Source organism: Ammospiza nelsoni, chromosome 5 (genome assembly GCF_027579445.1).
Source record: "Ammospiza nelsoni isolate bAmmNel1 chromosome 5, bAmmNel1.pri, whole genome shotgun sequence".
Taxonomy (NCBI): domain Eukaryota; kingdom Metazoa; phylum Chordata; class Aves; order Passeriformes; family Passerellidae; genus Ammospiza; species Ammospiza nelsoni.
In genome coordinates this window covers 62,149,894-62,167,500 of record NC_080637.1, presented here as the reverse complement: position 1 = coordinate 62,167,500, position 17,607 = coordinate 62,149,894, and the positions used below count along the sequence as shown (strand labels likewise).

General features: G+C 39.9%; 1 protein-coding gene across 1 annotated transcript; it reads left to right on the top strand.

Annotated features, from left to right (window-relative positions):
- Positions 1-7,240: 7,240 nt before the first annotated feature.
- CHRM2 (cholinergic receptor muscarinic 2) lies at positions 7,241-16,045 on the top strand. Its single transcript, XM_059473232.1, has 2 exons — positions 7,241-9,706; positions 14,724-16,045. The coding sequence occupies exon 1, from the start codon at positions 7,241-7,243 to the stop codon at positions 8,636-8,638; it is 1,398 nt and encodes a 465-aa protein (XP_059329215.1). The 3' UTR covers positions 8,639-9,706; positions 14,724-16,045.
- Positions 16,046-17,607: the final 1,562 nt, after the last annotated feature.

Genomic DNA, 17,607 nt, shown 5'->3' with positions numbered 1-17,607 from the left:
CTGTGGGATGCTTCCATTTTGCCTTTCATACTGCAAAGAATAATTTTTGTTTCTCTCTGATTTCTCTGGATTATAAATGTATTTTGATCTTAGCAAATATTTCACATCTTACCTGAAAAAAAAAACCCACAAAACATAACAAAACATACAAAATGCTCTTCTCTTCCAGCTTTCAACAGCAAGAGCATCCCTAACTATTTACTTTGCCTGAAATGTAATACTGAAATGTCCAATTGACATTCTGAAAACTCCCTCTACTGTGCAAGCACCTCTGACAAGCTGAGGTGCACAGGATTGCAGGTGGGACTCAAGGAATGACATTCCTCAGAAGGAATCACATGGACCATTGTACTCAGTCACTTCTATCCTTTGGATAAACCTCATGGTTCCACAAGAACAGAGAGGAAAACCTTTCATAACTTCACCAAGAGAATTGGTTATTTTCTCACTAGTTTTGGACCAAGGTTTTATATTATAATCCTAGCAAAAATAAGGAGGCATGTGCTCACATTATCACATTATTGTTAGAGAGCATATCTTCTCTAGTCCAGGAGGTAAAAATCCCTTTTTGTGGATCAAAACCAGTTAGACTGAGCCATGTATATGAAGCATATTTTTCAGATTTGCCCAGTGCAGTGGGAGGCAAAGTTTAGCTTGTAATTGTATCAGCTGCCCAAAGACAGAATGCAAATTCTCTCTTGATTACACAGGTCCCAAAAAACAAAAACATATCTGCAGCCAAAGCTACACTATCATAAAGGTAATATTTCATGTGTCTTAGTACCAGTGGGTGACTATCAGAACAGGGGCAATAGTAATAACAGTACCAATATATTAGAAATACTTTGTTATCAGATCTTTGAGGAAAAACTACCTTTTAAATTTTTTTTCCTGAAAATAGAGAGATTATTGTTTGTTTGGTTGGTTTTATTATTTTACTATGCTGTCTAAACTTCTACTTGTGTCATATTTAATATCAACAAGTTGGGCTCATGACAGTATATTTACTTCTATATAGTTTTTCTGTATTCCCTTCTCTACAGTTTCAGCCTGCCAGAGCAGCAGTGAGCAAGTTGGAGTTTACAGCTTTAAAAACCCTCAGACCCAAACGTGCCCTGAGGCAGCATTTTGGTGCCAGCATTGGCACCTACTCATGTACAGTCCCCTGCTGCTTTTGGGGGAATATTTTCATTTTTGCCTTGTTTCAGTTGTTGTTTGTGGCACACTGTTGGTTTGCTTTTTTAAATATTTTCTGGCTCTGATCTACTTGTTGTTGCAAGATCTGTGCAGAAATTTTTAATTTTCCCCTTAGGTATCCTTCTTAAGTAGATGGGGAAAAGAAAAACCAAGCAGGCCCACACAATAACTTTTTTGTAGGACATGTGTTGATTGAGATAAACAAAAGTGCATGAAAATGAAAAAAAAATAACACACCACACCAAGACAGAAACACTTAGCAAAGATATTTCTAGTTTCAAAAGGATTACAGAATATAATCCATTAGGTGAAGATTTTAGTCTTCAGGTGTTTGGGTATTTTCTGAAATGCATTTTTACCAAAAGTCCAGACTATATATATATATATATATATATATATATATATATATACATATACTCTCTTAAGGTCTGCAATAAATTCTGACTAACAGACCTAGGATATTTATTACAGATTAAGGGATTTTGTTTCTCTCTTTTTCTTTTCACACTGTGAGTTTAAAATCGTACCAAGAAGAAATTTAGAATCAAAATCAATTCAGTTCAGGATAAAAATCATTCCAGGAAAAAAACATTCCATTATTACTACAGCAATATCAAGTCTATTTTGCACAGGTTGGGGCTGAAGAGGAACTAGATCAAAAAAAGAAAGTTAAAAAAGTGTATTTTTTCTGCTTGAGACTTAGATGCTTAGATGTGCCCTCAGAATGGCAATGCACATACATTCTTGGGTAATCCTGTTTAAATCACAACTATAACTCTCAGGTGCTGATCATTTGTTGCCTCTTTCATGTCTTGACCTTTATATGGTTTCAGAAAATTCAAAGACATGAAATCCTTTACATTCAAATTCGTTAAATTTAACTTGTCAAAACGCACAATACAGAAGAAGAGTTTGTCTAACAAACTCTGACAGGCGTGATGTATCAGCCATTTTTTTTCAATACACCAAACATTTCTGTAGTCTGTTTTGTGGCAGATGTTGGAGATATATTTTAAATTTAAAATTACAATGTTTGCTACAAAATTTGCCTGCACCAAATGGATGTGTTCCTGTCAGGGTAAGTGGGAAGCACAACTCAGCAGGATGCAATGCTTAAGTATGCCCCAGCTCTGCCCTAAACTGTTGTCCAGTCAATAGAAGGGAATGATTTTCAGTACTGTGAGTTCTTTAGAGGGAGGAACTACTGCACTGGGAATGTTTCCTAAGTACATCTCAAATATCAAACAATGAATCATTTTATACATGGACTTCTTGGCTTTGTACATTTTCTGTGCAGTGATTATGGTGTTTCCACTCCAAAAAGTCATATATATTTTGAAATATATTTCAGAAAATTATCTTGGTTGCTTTTAAGGTCACAAGAGACATTCCTTGCCTTTTCTGGGTATTCTCTGTTCAGCAAGAATGCACTTAGTATAGAAGGATAAATTATGGTAGCCCATGGGAGCCAGTGCCATATTGTGCAACTCACACAAACACCCATGGGCCTGCAGAGGAGAGCTCTGTTTGTTCAAGAATAAGATCTGGTATTTCTCACACAGGAGGTCATATTACCTTAAAATGCCTCTGCCCCGTAGGTCTGCCTGATGAATAACATCTGCTCCCATAACAACAGCCTCTGCAGCAGGAGATGGGCTCTGGCAGGACAGAATCAGCAGCAGTGCACAGGCAGTGCTGCAGCCGCGATGAGAAACAGAGCCCTCTCTGTGCACCTGGTGCCAACCTCTCAGAATCTCTGCTGCTCACAGTGACTCTGAGATATGTACAAGCCTCTTTTCCCAGCCTGGCAGTCAAGGAAGGAGTCAGGATTTTTCTGTTCTCATTTTCAAGGTTGTGGGATCTCAGCACCTCAGGATGGAGGTGCAGAGAGGCCGAGACCACCCTTGGGGGGCTCGGGAATCCTGGAATGTTGCCAGAAGTGTCTGGTGGCAGGATTTTGATCCTACACAGGAGATGAGACCTGTATGAAGGCTGGGAGGAATTCACTGGGTGAATGGTGAAGGGATAAGTTAGTTAAAGTGTAAAACACAGGGTTTAGGATTTTGGTACAGGGGGTTCTAAAGAAGTAAGATGGAGGAATTGGGGCGTGTCCTGTCCTTCTTCTTCTTCTTCTTGGCCTCCATCTTCTGTGGTGGTGGTGGCACTTTGGGATTGGTCATTACTAAAAGTGCACCGGTTAATAAGGGTAGAAGGTATTGGGGAGAAATGATAAATATTGTATACGTAACTTCGAGTATAAAGATAAGTGACCGCCCCGGGGGCTCACAGTGTGCCCATGGCTGACTTGCTGTGCAGACCTCTGTCGGGCTGAAAGAAAATCTTTTAGATAAACAATTAATAAACACCAAGACCGAGACAAGATCAGAAGTCTCTCCTCGTCCTTTGAAGCGTCGGCTCTCCAAGGCCATCCCTGGGCCTTTCCAGGCCACCAGAACAGCAACACAGAAAACCTTACACAAGGTTGTTTATTATTTTTTATCTAATACAGTCTCTCTCCAGCCTGCTGAGGTCTGTCAGGCAGGTCAGCACATGGCACACTGCCCGCCCTTGAAGCAGTGTTATCTTTTTATACTAAAAACTACATGTACATTATTTACCATAACTTCCCAATAACCTATCACCTATGTTAGACAGGGAGTTTCTACCTTAAACCAATCCAAAAGGGCCACCATCACCCCAAAGATGGAGGCTAAGAAGAAGAAGGAGAAAGACTGGACATGCCCAAATCCCTCCATCTTGCCTCCTGAACCCTCATTTTAAAAATCCCAAAATGTATTTTTCACCCTGTGACAGACTAACTACTATTCTTCTTCAACTTTCTTGACTTGTAATTCTTCATATAAAGGTGGTAATTTGCTCCATGGGTCAAAATCAAAGGCACAGGAGTCTTGAGGCTCTGTGCCAAGGTCTCTGAGCCCTGAGCAAGGGGCTTGAGCCCTCCAGGACAATCAGAGGAATTCCAACACTGGGTTCCAACACTAACCTATGTTGGAGCCAGCAGGAGGGAGCCCAGAACATTGCAGGGGCTCCTGGGTTAGGGAGCTTGCACACCCCTGCCTCTGTGTGGGTTATTTTAGTACTCTGAGGAGTGACCATGTATGTCAGTGGAAATCAGATTTGTCTCTCCAGCCCTACATCCTTTCATCAACATGCACAGCAGAATATGCTTCACTTTACAATCACACTGATGCAGGCAAAGGGAAGATTTTACTGGATGTTTTTACAGCAGATGTTTCCTTGTACCTCAGAAAGTTGTGACTGCCCTTGTAATTTGTAGCCAGAGTTACCAGCCTTCTTAAGGGCTGGAAAGTTTTGTGCAAAAAGAGGGAAAGACACTCCTTTGCTCTGCTTCCATTCATATTAACACAATGAAATGCTATTCCTAGCAAGTAAGATTAGCTTTTAGCTTTCATCCATCTCCTTGCATCCCATATTTCCCCATAAAATCAGGAGAATTATTACTGAATTGCCAGTATTTCCAGTGAAAGTGGGTAAAAATTTCACCTGAAAAGACTCAGGAATAAAGTCAGCTGGGAAATGGTAATTTGGTTTCACAAGTTTCAAGTTTTTTAAATTAATTTTGTTATTCAGTGGAAAGAAAATAGAACTTCTGAGCAGTTTTTCAAAAATATATTGCAGAGAAACACTTGTTTCCTTATCACAAAGCATAATTTTTTCATCTCTAATCCACTCTCACTCATTTCCATTTTGCTCCCCCACTCACTTTCTGTCACCAGAGGTAGCTGCAGAGCACCAGATCATGAACCTTCTTCAGCTGATTTTTTTTAAATCAATACATCTCTATGCATGATTTTTCCTCTTCATTAAAAATGCATTCTGCTAAGAATGTTCATAAACAATTCTGCTTGGGAGAAATTCTTAGCTTGTCCAAAAAATTGATGCCTTACACATCTAACTGGGTAACCAGCTGCTCAGCTGTGAAGCTTTGGGAGAAAAACAGACTGGGAATTGCTGAAATGTCACTCCTATATATTAGAGGTGTCCCATCAATGTTTTTGCACAGAACAGAAATTCTGCTACATTCCACTCAGCCTATTCTTACTGTACAAAGCACACACTTAACTAAAGCATTCCTCTTCCTCATTTTGTTATCTTGAACCTGATCTCAAGGATTTTAGTGTTGTACCTGTAAATAGATAGCAAGAAATAAATGTCTGTCGAGCCTTATGTTCCTCTATTTATTCATGTATTCACTTCAACATAGAAATGGCAAAAAATATTTTAGCTGTTTTTGACAGCAAAGGCAAATGCATGACCCCACCCTCTGCCAGTTGTATTTCTCTAAGTATAAATTTCAAGATTACAATGTTTCCTCAGACAAAAAACCTTTTACCCTGGTTTAGCATTTTGACTTTTCCACGGAGACAGGCTTGCTTATTTTTCCCAGAGTTCAGAAGGGGTTTTGCCACTGTGCTGACATTTTGCATCATCTTCTTTCTTTTGCATCTGGAAAAAAAAAAGTGAAAAAATAGAAAAAGCACAGTTCTGAAATGACAGTAAAATGCATTGTTCCTTTGAAGTGACGTGGACTGCATATGTCTGTGCATCAGCAGGTTAGTCAGAGGGACCAGAGCAGAATTTTATAATCCCTGGTGTATAGAGGAGCCATACATGGATTATTTTTTTGTCTTCCTTTGATTGCACCACCATGTTCAGAGACTCCTTAAAGAAGTGATGCCTTATGTGTGGGGGGAAAAACCGGAGAATATTGTAATTAGGAAAAAACTCAAACTTCCCTGTCACATCTGGCCTTCATGCTTCAATAATCCTTTGAGCACAGCTCATAAATAATGAGCACTCAGATGCTGTACAATTCTAGTGCATTCTATTGACTTCCAGGGGATGCACAAAAGGATAGAATATATCCTGGAGGCAAAAGCATGCACTGTTTTCTTAATCTTCTATCAAATAAGTATCACTAGCAATTTAATTACTATTTATTGAGCACTGTCATTAGGGTATAAGGGGTACAAAAAGAATTGCTATGTGTAAACAGAACTGATTTTTATCTGTTTCTTTATTTAGCATTACCCTGCTGTCTATTTCAGACTTTTTGCTTTAGCTGTATGTGATGCAGATTAAAAATGTCGTTATTTGAAAAAAAATGGGAAAAGTGCAATCAAGCAAGCATCAAAAGATAATACCATGTATAAAAAAAACCCCAAACAAACAACAATCCCTTATCCAGGTACAAATACTCAAAAGTAAGTAAAAAAAAAAACTTTAATCTTACTGAAATTGAAAAAAAAAATAGAAATCAAATATGTATGAATCTAACTAGATAGGTAAATTATCAACTAAGGTGAGTTTATGAAGTTTGTTAAGTTCAACAGACTGTTTATTGACAAACTAATTAGTTTGATGAAGTGACAAAATCTTTGTAAGTGCTGCCTGAAAAAGAAACTGCAGGGTAAGAAAACTGGGGGGAGATATGATAAAAAACCATTCCATAAAACCTCACAGAAGCATGCCCAGGTGAAAAATGAAAGAAAGACAGAAACAGAGATCTCCTTCCCATGATCTGCCCCTCAGTAGATCACAGGTTCACTTTGGGTTATAAGAATGTTACACCCTCCAGTCCAGACTTTTTATTTGGAATAGGATTTGAAATGAGTAAAGTGAACTATTTTGTTAGCAAGAAAGAAAATAATATGCAGGCTCAGTTCCAAAATATTCAGGTCAATATTAGTTTTAAAAAATAACAAAGAGAAAAAGACATCTGAGAACTTAATGTAGTTTTCAGTCCAAAAGTGTGCCTTTCTCACATATTTAGAGCTAGCCTATTGTTCTATTATTCCTAAACTGCACACTGTGTTTCGTTTAGCCAAAGTTGACTGGCTTTTCCTGAATATATCTTCCAGCTTTAAACTTTTGCCAAGTCTTGGTTTTTTTGGGATCCATTCCTTAAAGGCAAAGGGACTAACTTCCTGATTATATCTGTTTTCTTTTCTTTCCTCTGCAGGCTTAAGTTGTAAGTGGGTATCTTGTTACCAGAAGCGAAATGAATAACTCAACTTACATAAACTCTTCCTCTGAAAATGTGATGGCCTTGGAGAGCCGCTATAAAACTGTCGAGGTGGTGTTCATCGTCCTGGTGGCAGGGTCCCTCAGCCTAGTCACCATAATTGGGAACATCCTGGTCATGGTGTCCATCAAAGTCAACAGGCACCTCCAGACTGTCAACAATTATTTCCTGTTCAGCCTGGCCTGCGCTGACTTGATCATCGGCATCTTTTCCATGAACCTGTACACCCTGTACACTGTGATAGGCTACTGGCCCTTGGGGCCCGTGGTGTGTGACCTCTGGCTGGCTCTGGACTACGTGGTCAGCAACGCCTCAGTAATGAACCTGCTCATTATCAGCTTTGACAGGTACTTTTGTGTCACCAAGCCCCTGACGTATCCCGTGAAGCGGACCACGAAGATGGCCGGCATGATGATCGCAGCCGCCTGGGTACTGTCCTTCATCCTCTGGGCTCCTGCAATTCTCTTCTGGCAGTTCATTGTGGGAGGAAGGACTGTCCCAGATGGGGACTGCTACATCCAGTTTTTTTCCAACCCTGCTGTCACTTTTGGCACTGCCATTGCAGCCTTCTACCTGCCCGTTATCATCATGACTGTCCTTTACTGGCAAATCTCCCGAGCCAGTAAGAGTCGGATAAAGAAAGGAAAAAAGGAAGCTGCCCAAAACCAAGAAACAGTTTCCCCCAGCCTTGTCCAAGGTAAAATAGTGAAACCAAACAATAATAATATCCCGACCAGCGGGGATGGGTTGGAGCACAGCAAAATTCAGAATGGAAAAACCAGTGAAGAGACTGTGACCAATAACTGTGTTCAAGGGGAGAAGGAGAGCTCCAACGACTCCACCTCCATCAGTGCAGTCGCTTCCAACTTGAAAGAGGATGAAGCTACCAAAGATGCCAGGCAGGCTTCTGCCTCCCAAGACCATGTCAAAGCAGAGAACTCCAAGCTGACATGCATCAGGATAGTCACCAAGTCCCAAAAGGGGGACTGCTGTGCCCCTACCAACACTACCGTAGAGATCGTTGGCACGAACGGGGAGGAGAAGCAGAACAGCGTGGCCCGGAAGATCGTCAAGATGACAAAGCAGCCAGCCAAAAAGAAACCACCCCCTTCTAGAGAGAAAAAGGTGACAAGGACGATTCTGGCCATCCTCCTGGCCTTCATCATCACCTGGACCCCATACAATGTGATGGTGCTCATCAACAGCTTCTGCACATCCTGCATCCCCGGCACCGTGTGGACTCTGGGTTACTGGCTCTGTTACATCAACAGCACCGTCAACCCCGCCTGCTACGCGCTCTGCAACGCCACCTTCAAGAAGACCTTTAAGGACCTTCTCATGTGTCATTACAAGAATATAGGAGCTACAAGGTAAAAGTGATAATGAACATGGTTATGAAAAGGGCGGAGAAGTTCCAAATTAAATTTAAAAAAAAATACCCTTTGATGCTACAGCACTTTATGGTCTTCTACGGGATGTGCAATCCAGGATGTTAGTGGAAATACTGATAAGGGGCAGCAGCTGTACCCCTGAGGACTACACTTTAAAAAAATTTTTTAATAAATGAAAATAAATCTTTGGGACACGGGGATGTTTGAGAAATTATTCAAGTGTGTGGACTGGAGGCACAGTTCCTTACTTTCTGAGAGTGTTCTGCAGAAGGGCTTTAAAGTCTATGATTTTTGGGTCATTCTGTGTAAAATACTTGTTCTTTCATTCTCTTTTTCTTGTGTTTTTTCCTGTGTGTTTATTATGTCTTCATCCAGGTAAAAAAAAAAAAAAAACCAAACAAATTTTAATAATAACTGTGTGGAAGAGGCATAGGAGTTTGGAAGATCATTGAATAATCAAAATCAATCATGGCAGAAATTTTCTAAAGCTCAAAGTTGTCTAAAGCTGTTTTGCCACTGTCATGTAAGAAGCTTAATGTTAGGTAAATCATGATGGAAGTTTTTTCTGTTGTTTATGACACCACCATTTCCAAAACCACATCAGTTCTGAAAGTGTTCTTATGCACAACATGTAATCATTGTATATTGTTACAAGTCTGCTGCTTGCCCCATCTCAGGGGCTTTTGTTCTGTGACTACTTCATCATGTCAAGATCAAAGTGAAAAGACTTGGTCTCGTCCAGATTGCTACATGCCAAGACTTCTTCAGCATCCATGTAAACCAAAGCTTTTGAGACTATTTTGTTCACTTTATTCGTCACATGACATCAACCTGTGGATTTGTCTTTTACCTTCATCAGCCTCTTCTTCCTTTCTGCACCTCACTTGTCCAGGGCAAGACTGAACATCAAAAGAAGCTGTGAATTTAAAGGTCTCACCCAGTCGGCCACCATGGTGGCCAAACAAAGGGTCTCAGCTGAAAAATAGAAACAAGATTATCACTAGAAAATGAAAAGCTACATCCATTTAAAGTTGGATGTACAGATTAAGAGGTATGTTGAGGCTTCACAGAATGAATAGTTAATATTAGATGACCATGCTCTTGACCTGTTAAAAGATAACTATATGAATAATTTTTTGACGTAAAAAATAAGATAGACTGACATACCCACCTGGATCAAGCTCTGCTAAGCCCTTAGTGTAAAACTGGGTTCCTTTCTGGGTGAATCCTGCATAATATGTTTGCTTTCTGGAAAAGATATTGGTCACATTGCCTTGTACTACGTGAGAGGCATATTTTGACTGTAAGTCAAGGGGTAACACTAATAAAAAAGCAGACAGGAAAACTGTGATTATATATTAAAATAGTCTTGATGGAGTCTGGCAAGGATTAAGTTAGAATATATTTTGCTACGCTACACTAGGTGAAATGTGGATAATTTCTGCCTGACAAAGAATTTACTATTCCAATATTTGATATTTACTGTAGCAAAACAAAACATTTTGTGGACAGGTCAGAGGGTATCAGATTATTGAAAACAGTGATTGTCTGGGAGTCATGCACATTTTATTTACCTCCTTCTTAGTACCTCTAACTTCCAGCCCCTAACAAAGGTACATTTATATGTTTTCTTATCCAAAAAGAGCATAGACAGTGTCCTGAGGATCTCTTTTCTGAGTGAACACCACCCACCAAACAGGACACAAATTCATTTGGTTATTTCATGCTACAACTGCAATATTCCAAAATGCACCTCAAAATAGCAGCCTCTGAGATTACAGAGAAATTAATCTTGCAGAATTAAGTTTTACATTTGACAAGCTTAATGGAAGACAGTGTCAAAGCACTCTGGTATCATGACAATTTTCATGTTTTGCAGCACAAGTTCCCAGCAGAAAGTGAAAATGAGGAGGATTAAACTGCAGTAAATTAAGGCCATGTTAAATTCCGGATTAACATGTCTTAATATGAAGTCATTGAATTTATACCCCTAGTGATTTCATCCTAATATAACTGTCTCTATACAGCCAGGGATCTAATTTTGCAAGCCTCACTTGCCTTGAGTCATATCTACTATCACTGTTTTAATCCTCCTGCTTGTAAGGAAGAATAACTGCATGACAAAGCTTGCCAAAATGAGCACTGCTTGCCTTTTAAAACTTCTTGCCTTTTAAAACTTCACTCACTTTTTATCTTGATCAGGTCAAAGGAAGGACTTACACATTCCTAGCTTGTTCAATCTTTTAGAGTGTTAGAAAAATCCAAATAAAATCCCAAGATAGAATAAAATCAAGTATGTTCAGTTTCTAAATCTGACTTCTTGGGAAAAGTTTCATAAAAGAAACACACTTGCTTCTTTCTTTCAGCAAGTGCTGTGGGCATCAATAGTTCAGATACTGAAACTGGGAAATAATGGTTTGTATAGCCATACTTAATCTTTTAACTCTGGTTTTCTGGCAGACCTGCAAATCCCTTATTCTCACATTTGAAACTATCACTTGTCCATAATGAATTAGTCTAACAGATAAGGACACTCCTACAGGCTAAGAAGTGTGGCAGATAGATTGAAATTATAATCCTTCATCATGTGATATGATGACACTCAAAATACCACAGAAAGAAAATTATTTTGGGGCCAGCATTCATGAAAAAAATACAAACAAAGGAAAAACATAACTTAGAAGTTTTCCAGCACTTTTCTCTAGAACCACCCTCACTTTTGATCTCAGAAGATGCTTTGATTTGTGTTATAGTATATTTAAAAGGCTTGTAGGACACACAATCCTCTGTGTTTCCACCCTGTAACAGTTTATGGTACATTTACATTTGCAGACAATTAAACAGTGTAAAAATAGATGACATAGTGCAACTATGTATGGATACAAACATGCAAACACACACCCCTACACGGTTTATATACATGAAAAATAAACAACCAATATTCAAGGTATTGCATGGAGCCTTGTCTGCCTAGTGTGCATTGCCAGCTGCTGGGAGGTGCAGAGCCAACACTTATTTCACTGTGTCACCCCTCCTGAAGGCAGAGTAGAGGCAGAACGTGCCCTCAGATTTTGTGAACCTCTTGGGTCTTGAGGTGGTTGTGGCTCAGTAAGACAAAAATGTGCTAATGGTCCAGAAACGCAAAATAATTTCTTCTTGAATATCCTTTGAGCTTTCATGTCTTTCCTTTGTGTCCCAAACCACGTTCACCAGGTTTCACTTCCCTCCCGAGTGACAGATCTGCAGGATGTAGATGTCAGTCTTGAAGAGCAGCTCTCCCTGGGTAACCCCGGCTTCCCTGGCTGTCACCTGCACCCTGTGGTCCCCAGGGTGGCCCTGCTGATGGAGCTGCCTCATCTTCACCTTCAGCCTGGCCAGAGGATCCCAGCAGCACATCCACACCATGTGCTGTGCTGGCCACTTCTGTCTCACATAGAAACCCAGCACACTGTGCAGGTGACGCATGAGAACAACAAGAAAAAGCAAAAACATCCCAAAAATGATAACTGACAACAAAAAACTGCAGCTAGAACTTCTCGCCCCCTCCTTTCCTTCCTCTTTCATTATTTCCGGAAAGAGGCAGCCCACAGGGAGTGATTTGTGTTGTCATGGGACAGCCCTACCTTCATGCTCCAGGAAGAGAGCAACAACTTGGAGATGCATCAATCCAGTGGGCAACTTTTCTGAGTATTAAGGAAGTCTGTGGTCAAAGACAAAGGAAGAAAAGAAGAAAGAAAGGAAAAGGAAAAGGAAAAGGAAAAGGAAAAGGAAAAGGAAAAGGAAAAGGAAAAGGAAAAGGAAAAGGAAAAGGAAAAGGAAAAGGAAAAGGAAAAGGAAAAGGAAAAGGAAAAGGAAAAGGAAAAGGAAAAGGAAAAGGAAAAGGAAAAGAATAAGGAAGCCAGAAAGCTGAAGCAATGTTTAAAATCTGTTTTCCAGTGAGAACAAAATCTAAGAAAAACTTGTCAGCCTTCTTTCTCTTTGAGATTTTCATTTGATTTATTAGGAATCATAGGATCTATTGAAAGATTGCAAAGTATTTGAATGTTGCCTGATGAAAGGCAGTCCAAAGACAACAAACACATCTATATAGGTCAGATTGCTTTTTCTTGCTTTCTTTCATTGTTGTTTTTCTGTACAAAAGCTCACAGGAATGGGAGTGTTCAAGCGGACCCCGGAGAGATCAGTTGTTTGGCATTCACAAAGCATGAAGGGGACAAAATAAAGTGCTAAATCTATCAGCCCTCTGCTTTATACTCTCCTGGTGGAGAAAAACATATTGACAAGAAGAGGTGCCTTCAAGGAGTGTGGCTGTGGTGAAAGCAGCCCACACACCACTGAAGAAACCCTTGAAGTGGCCCAGCAGCTCCTGGCCTCTCATCCAGGGACAGGAGCAGGCGGGCTATTTTTTTTTAACTTTATCTCCTTATGGATTTCAATGTGTCCATCTGTCTATGGGAATTGCTAGCAAACTCACTTTCCCCTTCTCCAGTTTTGACTGATTTTGATCTCTGTTCTTCATTCCTGTGAATGGGATATTCCCAAGGATGAGTGAGTGTTGCCTCAGCACACAGCTCCCACTTTCTCCTTTGGTGCTGGGGTGGCACACTTTGAATTTTTCACCTCTGCTGACAGCATCTCTCCTTGCCACTCTATGCCCCAAAATTAATCATGGCAGTGGCCTAGCAGGACTGGACAAATAAAGCATCCTGACAGCAATGTGCTGGAAACTTGACATGAATGCAGCTTGGGGACAGGAGTGGAGCAGAGCCATGCTGATGTTTTTTTCTCTCCCCTAAAAATACTTTGGAAAAGTCTTTATTTTTTGTCAAATTGTGGAGTTTTTGGGAGCAAGAATTTAAAGTTTTACACTAAAAAAAAAGGGCAGGAAAACAAGCTCTGGCCCTGTGCATGGGGAGTGTTTGCTAACAGTGAGTTTGGAGTTTAATAGTCCCAGATGAGGGACAGTGCAAGTGGTAAAAATTGAGAGGCTTAAAAGAAGTTAGCTTTTCTTTCACTACAGACACTTACAAGGGTATGATTTCTATACAATATTCCTTTTTCATGTATGTTACAAAGTGCTCTAGACTTATAAAGAATCTTTCTTTTTTACAGTTTGTAGAGAACGCTGCCTTGAAGGAACCTCAGAGATGGTCTTTAATTTTCTGTGGCCTCTCTTCTCTGCCTGTGTTTCCTCTTCTGCCACAGTTCTACCACAAATCTTTCCTCCTTACTTTAACAAGTGTCACCTGTGTTACAGCTACAGGCTTGTAGTTTCACTTGCCTTTCAGGCACTGTGAATGCTGGTATTTAACCTCTCTAACCCCACCCAAAAACTGCCTTCCCTAGCACAACATCCTCCTCCACCGAAGCCCAAGCTACTGTGTGGGCTGGCAACTTCCATAAATCCTTTCTGCATAGGTTTTAAATGGGAAGTAAAACAAACCCTCCAGTGAAACAAAGCCAAATCAGTTCCTTTGCTCCCCAGTTGTGCTATCTCTGTGTTAGGCACAACAGTGGACAAAGTCCAAGAGTGAATGTGCTCATAGTGGGATATCATCCTGCCACATGCACGGAATAATTTTCTGCTCTGTGCCACAGAAAGGCAGCTCTGCCTTCCCCTGAATCCCCTTTCATTCATGAGCTTACTGGCAGAGTATTCACTGAGAGCCCAAACCTAAAAATGTAATTACAGCAAGGCTGAGTTGAACATCTACCACAACCAATGCAATTATTTCTCCTATATTTTTATTCCCTTCTTTTGCAATGCCTCTTTTGCTGCACTGTGGAGCCAGTGGGTTACATGAGCATATCAGTCCTCCCAGGCCTCATGTTTCAGAGTACTGGGTAGATTTGTTAAACACATTTCATTCCAGTGATAACCAAATAAAAGAAAATAAATTCTGGTGTCTTTATGCCTTCCAAAGTTCTGCATTACCTGAAGAGTGCCACTCAGTAACTACTCTTCTTGGTCTTTCCACTGTGAGTTTCTTTTCTTTTTCTTTCTTTTTTTTTTTTTTTTTTTTGTTATTTTTTTTTTAATTTTTTTCTGGATCATACTTGCCAAGAAGCACACAGAAACCATTCCCTGAGATGTCCCAAAGTGCTCCGACTCTGGCAAAAGAAGCTCTGCGTGGTACATGAGGCAGTGCGATCACAGCCTGTCTTACAGTGCCCTTGGAAGGAAGAATTTATTTAAGAATTTAAGATATTAAACACTGAGTGTTCAATATCTGGGCTGACTCACCTGACAGCACTGGAGAGAGCACAAGGGGAGCAAAGTTGGTGTGTTCTGACTGGCGAAGGGACAAGCAAGTCACAGCTGGATTGCCTTTTTGCTTCCCACAGCTCATGGAGGCTTCAGGGAGCAGGGGGGGATTCCTGCCCCTCTGGAGACTCTGTCTCTCCACTCTACTCCAAAGACAGCCCTTCCCTGAAGCACACCCTGGCAGCAGTGGCAGCAAAAGTAATAAAATCACTGGTGGGAGTGCCACGACTGCCAATCAACAGACATCCTTCTGTCCTATCCCTTATTTCTGGTGCCACTTAGCTGAGGTGGTTGGTAAGTTAGAGACTAGCAATTTGTAAATACCTTTACATAGTGTGTTTTAACATGACCAACACCATATCTTGACTGTGTAAAAAATAATACATTATGTGTAATACTATCCAGATAAGCTTATAATGTAAATATATCTACAATGAATGTCAAATTAGGCTTTGAGCTCTATGTATGAGGAAGAACCTCATCTCTTCTTGAGATCTTTTTTAACTTAACAATATGAAAAACTTGTTATTCATTTATAAATATATATATATATATATATTTAAAACCTGCATTGTTTTCTTCAAAAGAAAATACTACTGCAAGAAAGAAGGAATGCATTACATGTATGTGATCTCCAAAATCATGTGGTAAAACCAGGAATTGAGAATCCTACAAGTAGGGGACTGGTCAAATTCTTAATGCCGTACATTTGATCTCATATAAATAAGATAAGCACAAGTTTATGGTTAGCTGTGTAAAGCTGACCCACTTGATTATATATACATTATAGATATATATTTATATATGCTGTATAGATATACATATATTATACACAACATTCATACAGTGGAAGCAAAGTTTGATTAAGTTATATTAACTGGGAATTTGGATGTAATGTTGTGGATCATTTGGAGGAAAAATGTCTGTGTTATTCAGCAGTATTTGTTATACAAGATGAAGAAAGAAGGTATTTCATCAAAACAAGCCATGAAGGAATAAGATTATGAGGGTTTGAAACATTTTGAAATGACAAATAAATTACATGCAATATATATGTATGTACTTCTGCTGAGTTGTATTCCTAGTTAAAGCATTGCATTAAACAGAGAAATATAATAGTAAAAATGTGTTTGTATGTGGTATCTCTGTTTATTTAATTTTTCTACTGACTGAGCTACTCTGTGAAATGTAATGGTGATAGATGGAGAAAAATGGTTTTCCTACAGTAGCCACAGGCTGAGAATGTCTGTAGTAATCAGGAAAAAAAAATTCTAAGCTTATTTTCCCTGACTTCCTTGGCAAATGTGAAGTTCAAGAAGGATCTCAAGTACAACTTCACCTTTTCTTGTTTTGTCCACATCTTTGTTCCTCCTTCAGAAGATGTCACTTTAACCACAATGTCCCTTGAACATTCTGACAAGGACCTCCAATAAAACATTCCTCCAGATATTTCTGTCATCCCAGTATTGAAAAGGAATAGGTAAGATTCTTTTGTAGCTGTCCTGTTATATTCAAGAAAAATAAAATTTAACTTTGAGGGGAGATGGCACCACTAACAACCAAGGACTTGTGGAGCTCCCTTTGCCTTATGAATGCAAACCTGTCTGCATGGCATGCTCAGAAATAATCTAGGAGAAGAAATAAAGAAATCAGGTGCATATTCAGCTTCTCGGGGTCCCAGGACACTGTTTCACCCCCACTTCAGAAGCAGACAGGGCTCAGAAGCAGAAAAGGGATGCAGTGGTAGTGGTGACTGGGGACTCTGGCTGCTCAGGTAAATCTGGTTTTTGGAGCACAGTCAGCCTATCAGTTTGACAAGTGATTGAAGGGGGGATCTCTTGGGCATGGTGCATCAGCTCTCTGTGTCAGGATACTTTTGTCCATCTGCTCCAAAAAAGACATTTTAATAAAGTGCCCTATGTTGGCCTCCTTTCCCTAATTTTCCCTTTCTAAAATTTGAGGATCTTCACTGTTTACAGCTTTACAGGACTTTAAACCTGTCTCAGCCTCTCTGCCAAAGACTTTCTGCCTCTGCCATTTGCTCTACTGTTTCTTCAGCCCAAGCTCACCTTCAGCCATTTCACCATCCCTCTTCACCTGCACCTTTCCACAATGAAAATTAGAAAAGCCAGTTTTCCACCTGCCTTTGTCTCAGAGAAATCAGATAAATTGATTTGTTATATTTATTTACTTGTACTTGTCCTGTATCTAAGCCCCCTTGAACCCTGCAGAGCAGGGCCTCTACTGAAAGGCTGCAAGGTGGGAAAATTTTAAGGGGTAGATCTTGATGGTCAAAAGACATTTATTTGTAAGAATTACAACAGAGACACAAGCAGGTACCTGAAATCTGTTTTCCCAAGGTACAACTATATTCAGCATGCACATTTCTTGTTTATGCATGTATTTAAGATCCACATTGCAGAAACATATATCTAAGGCTACCTGTAAATTCAGAGCATTGATGCTAAACTTTTGTTTGTCTTCCCACACATATTTTGAAAACTCTTTTTGCCAGTACTGATTGTACACAGTAGAAAAGATTCATGGATATGCCAGATTACCTGCCTGAGCCATTCACTCACACTCACAGTTTCACCACGAGGCTGTGAGCAAAGTTACCTTTTGCTTTAAAAGAGTAGAAGCATGCTCAGCACAATAAAAATTACCACCTCAATCTTCAAGTACAG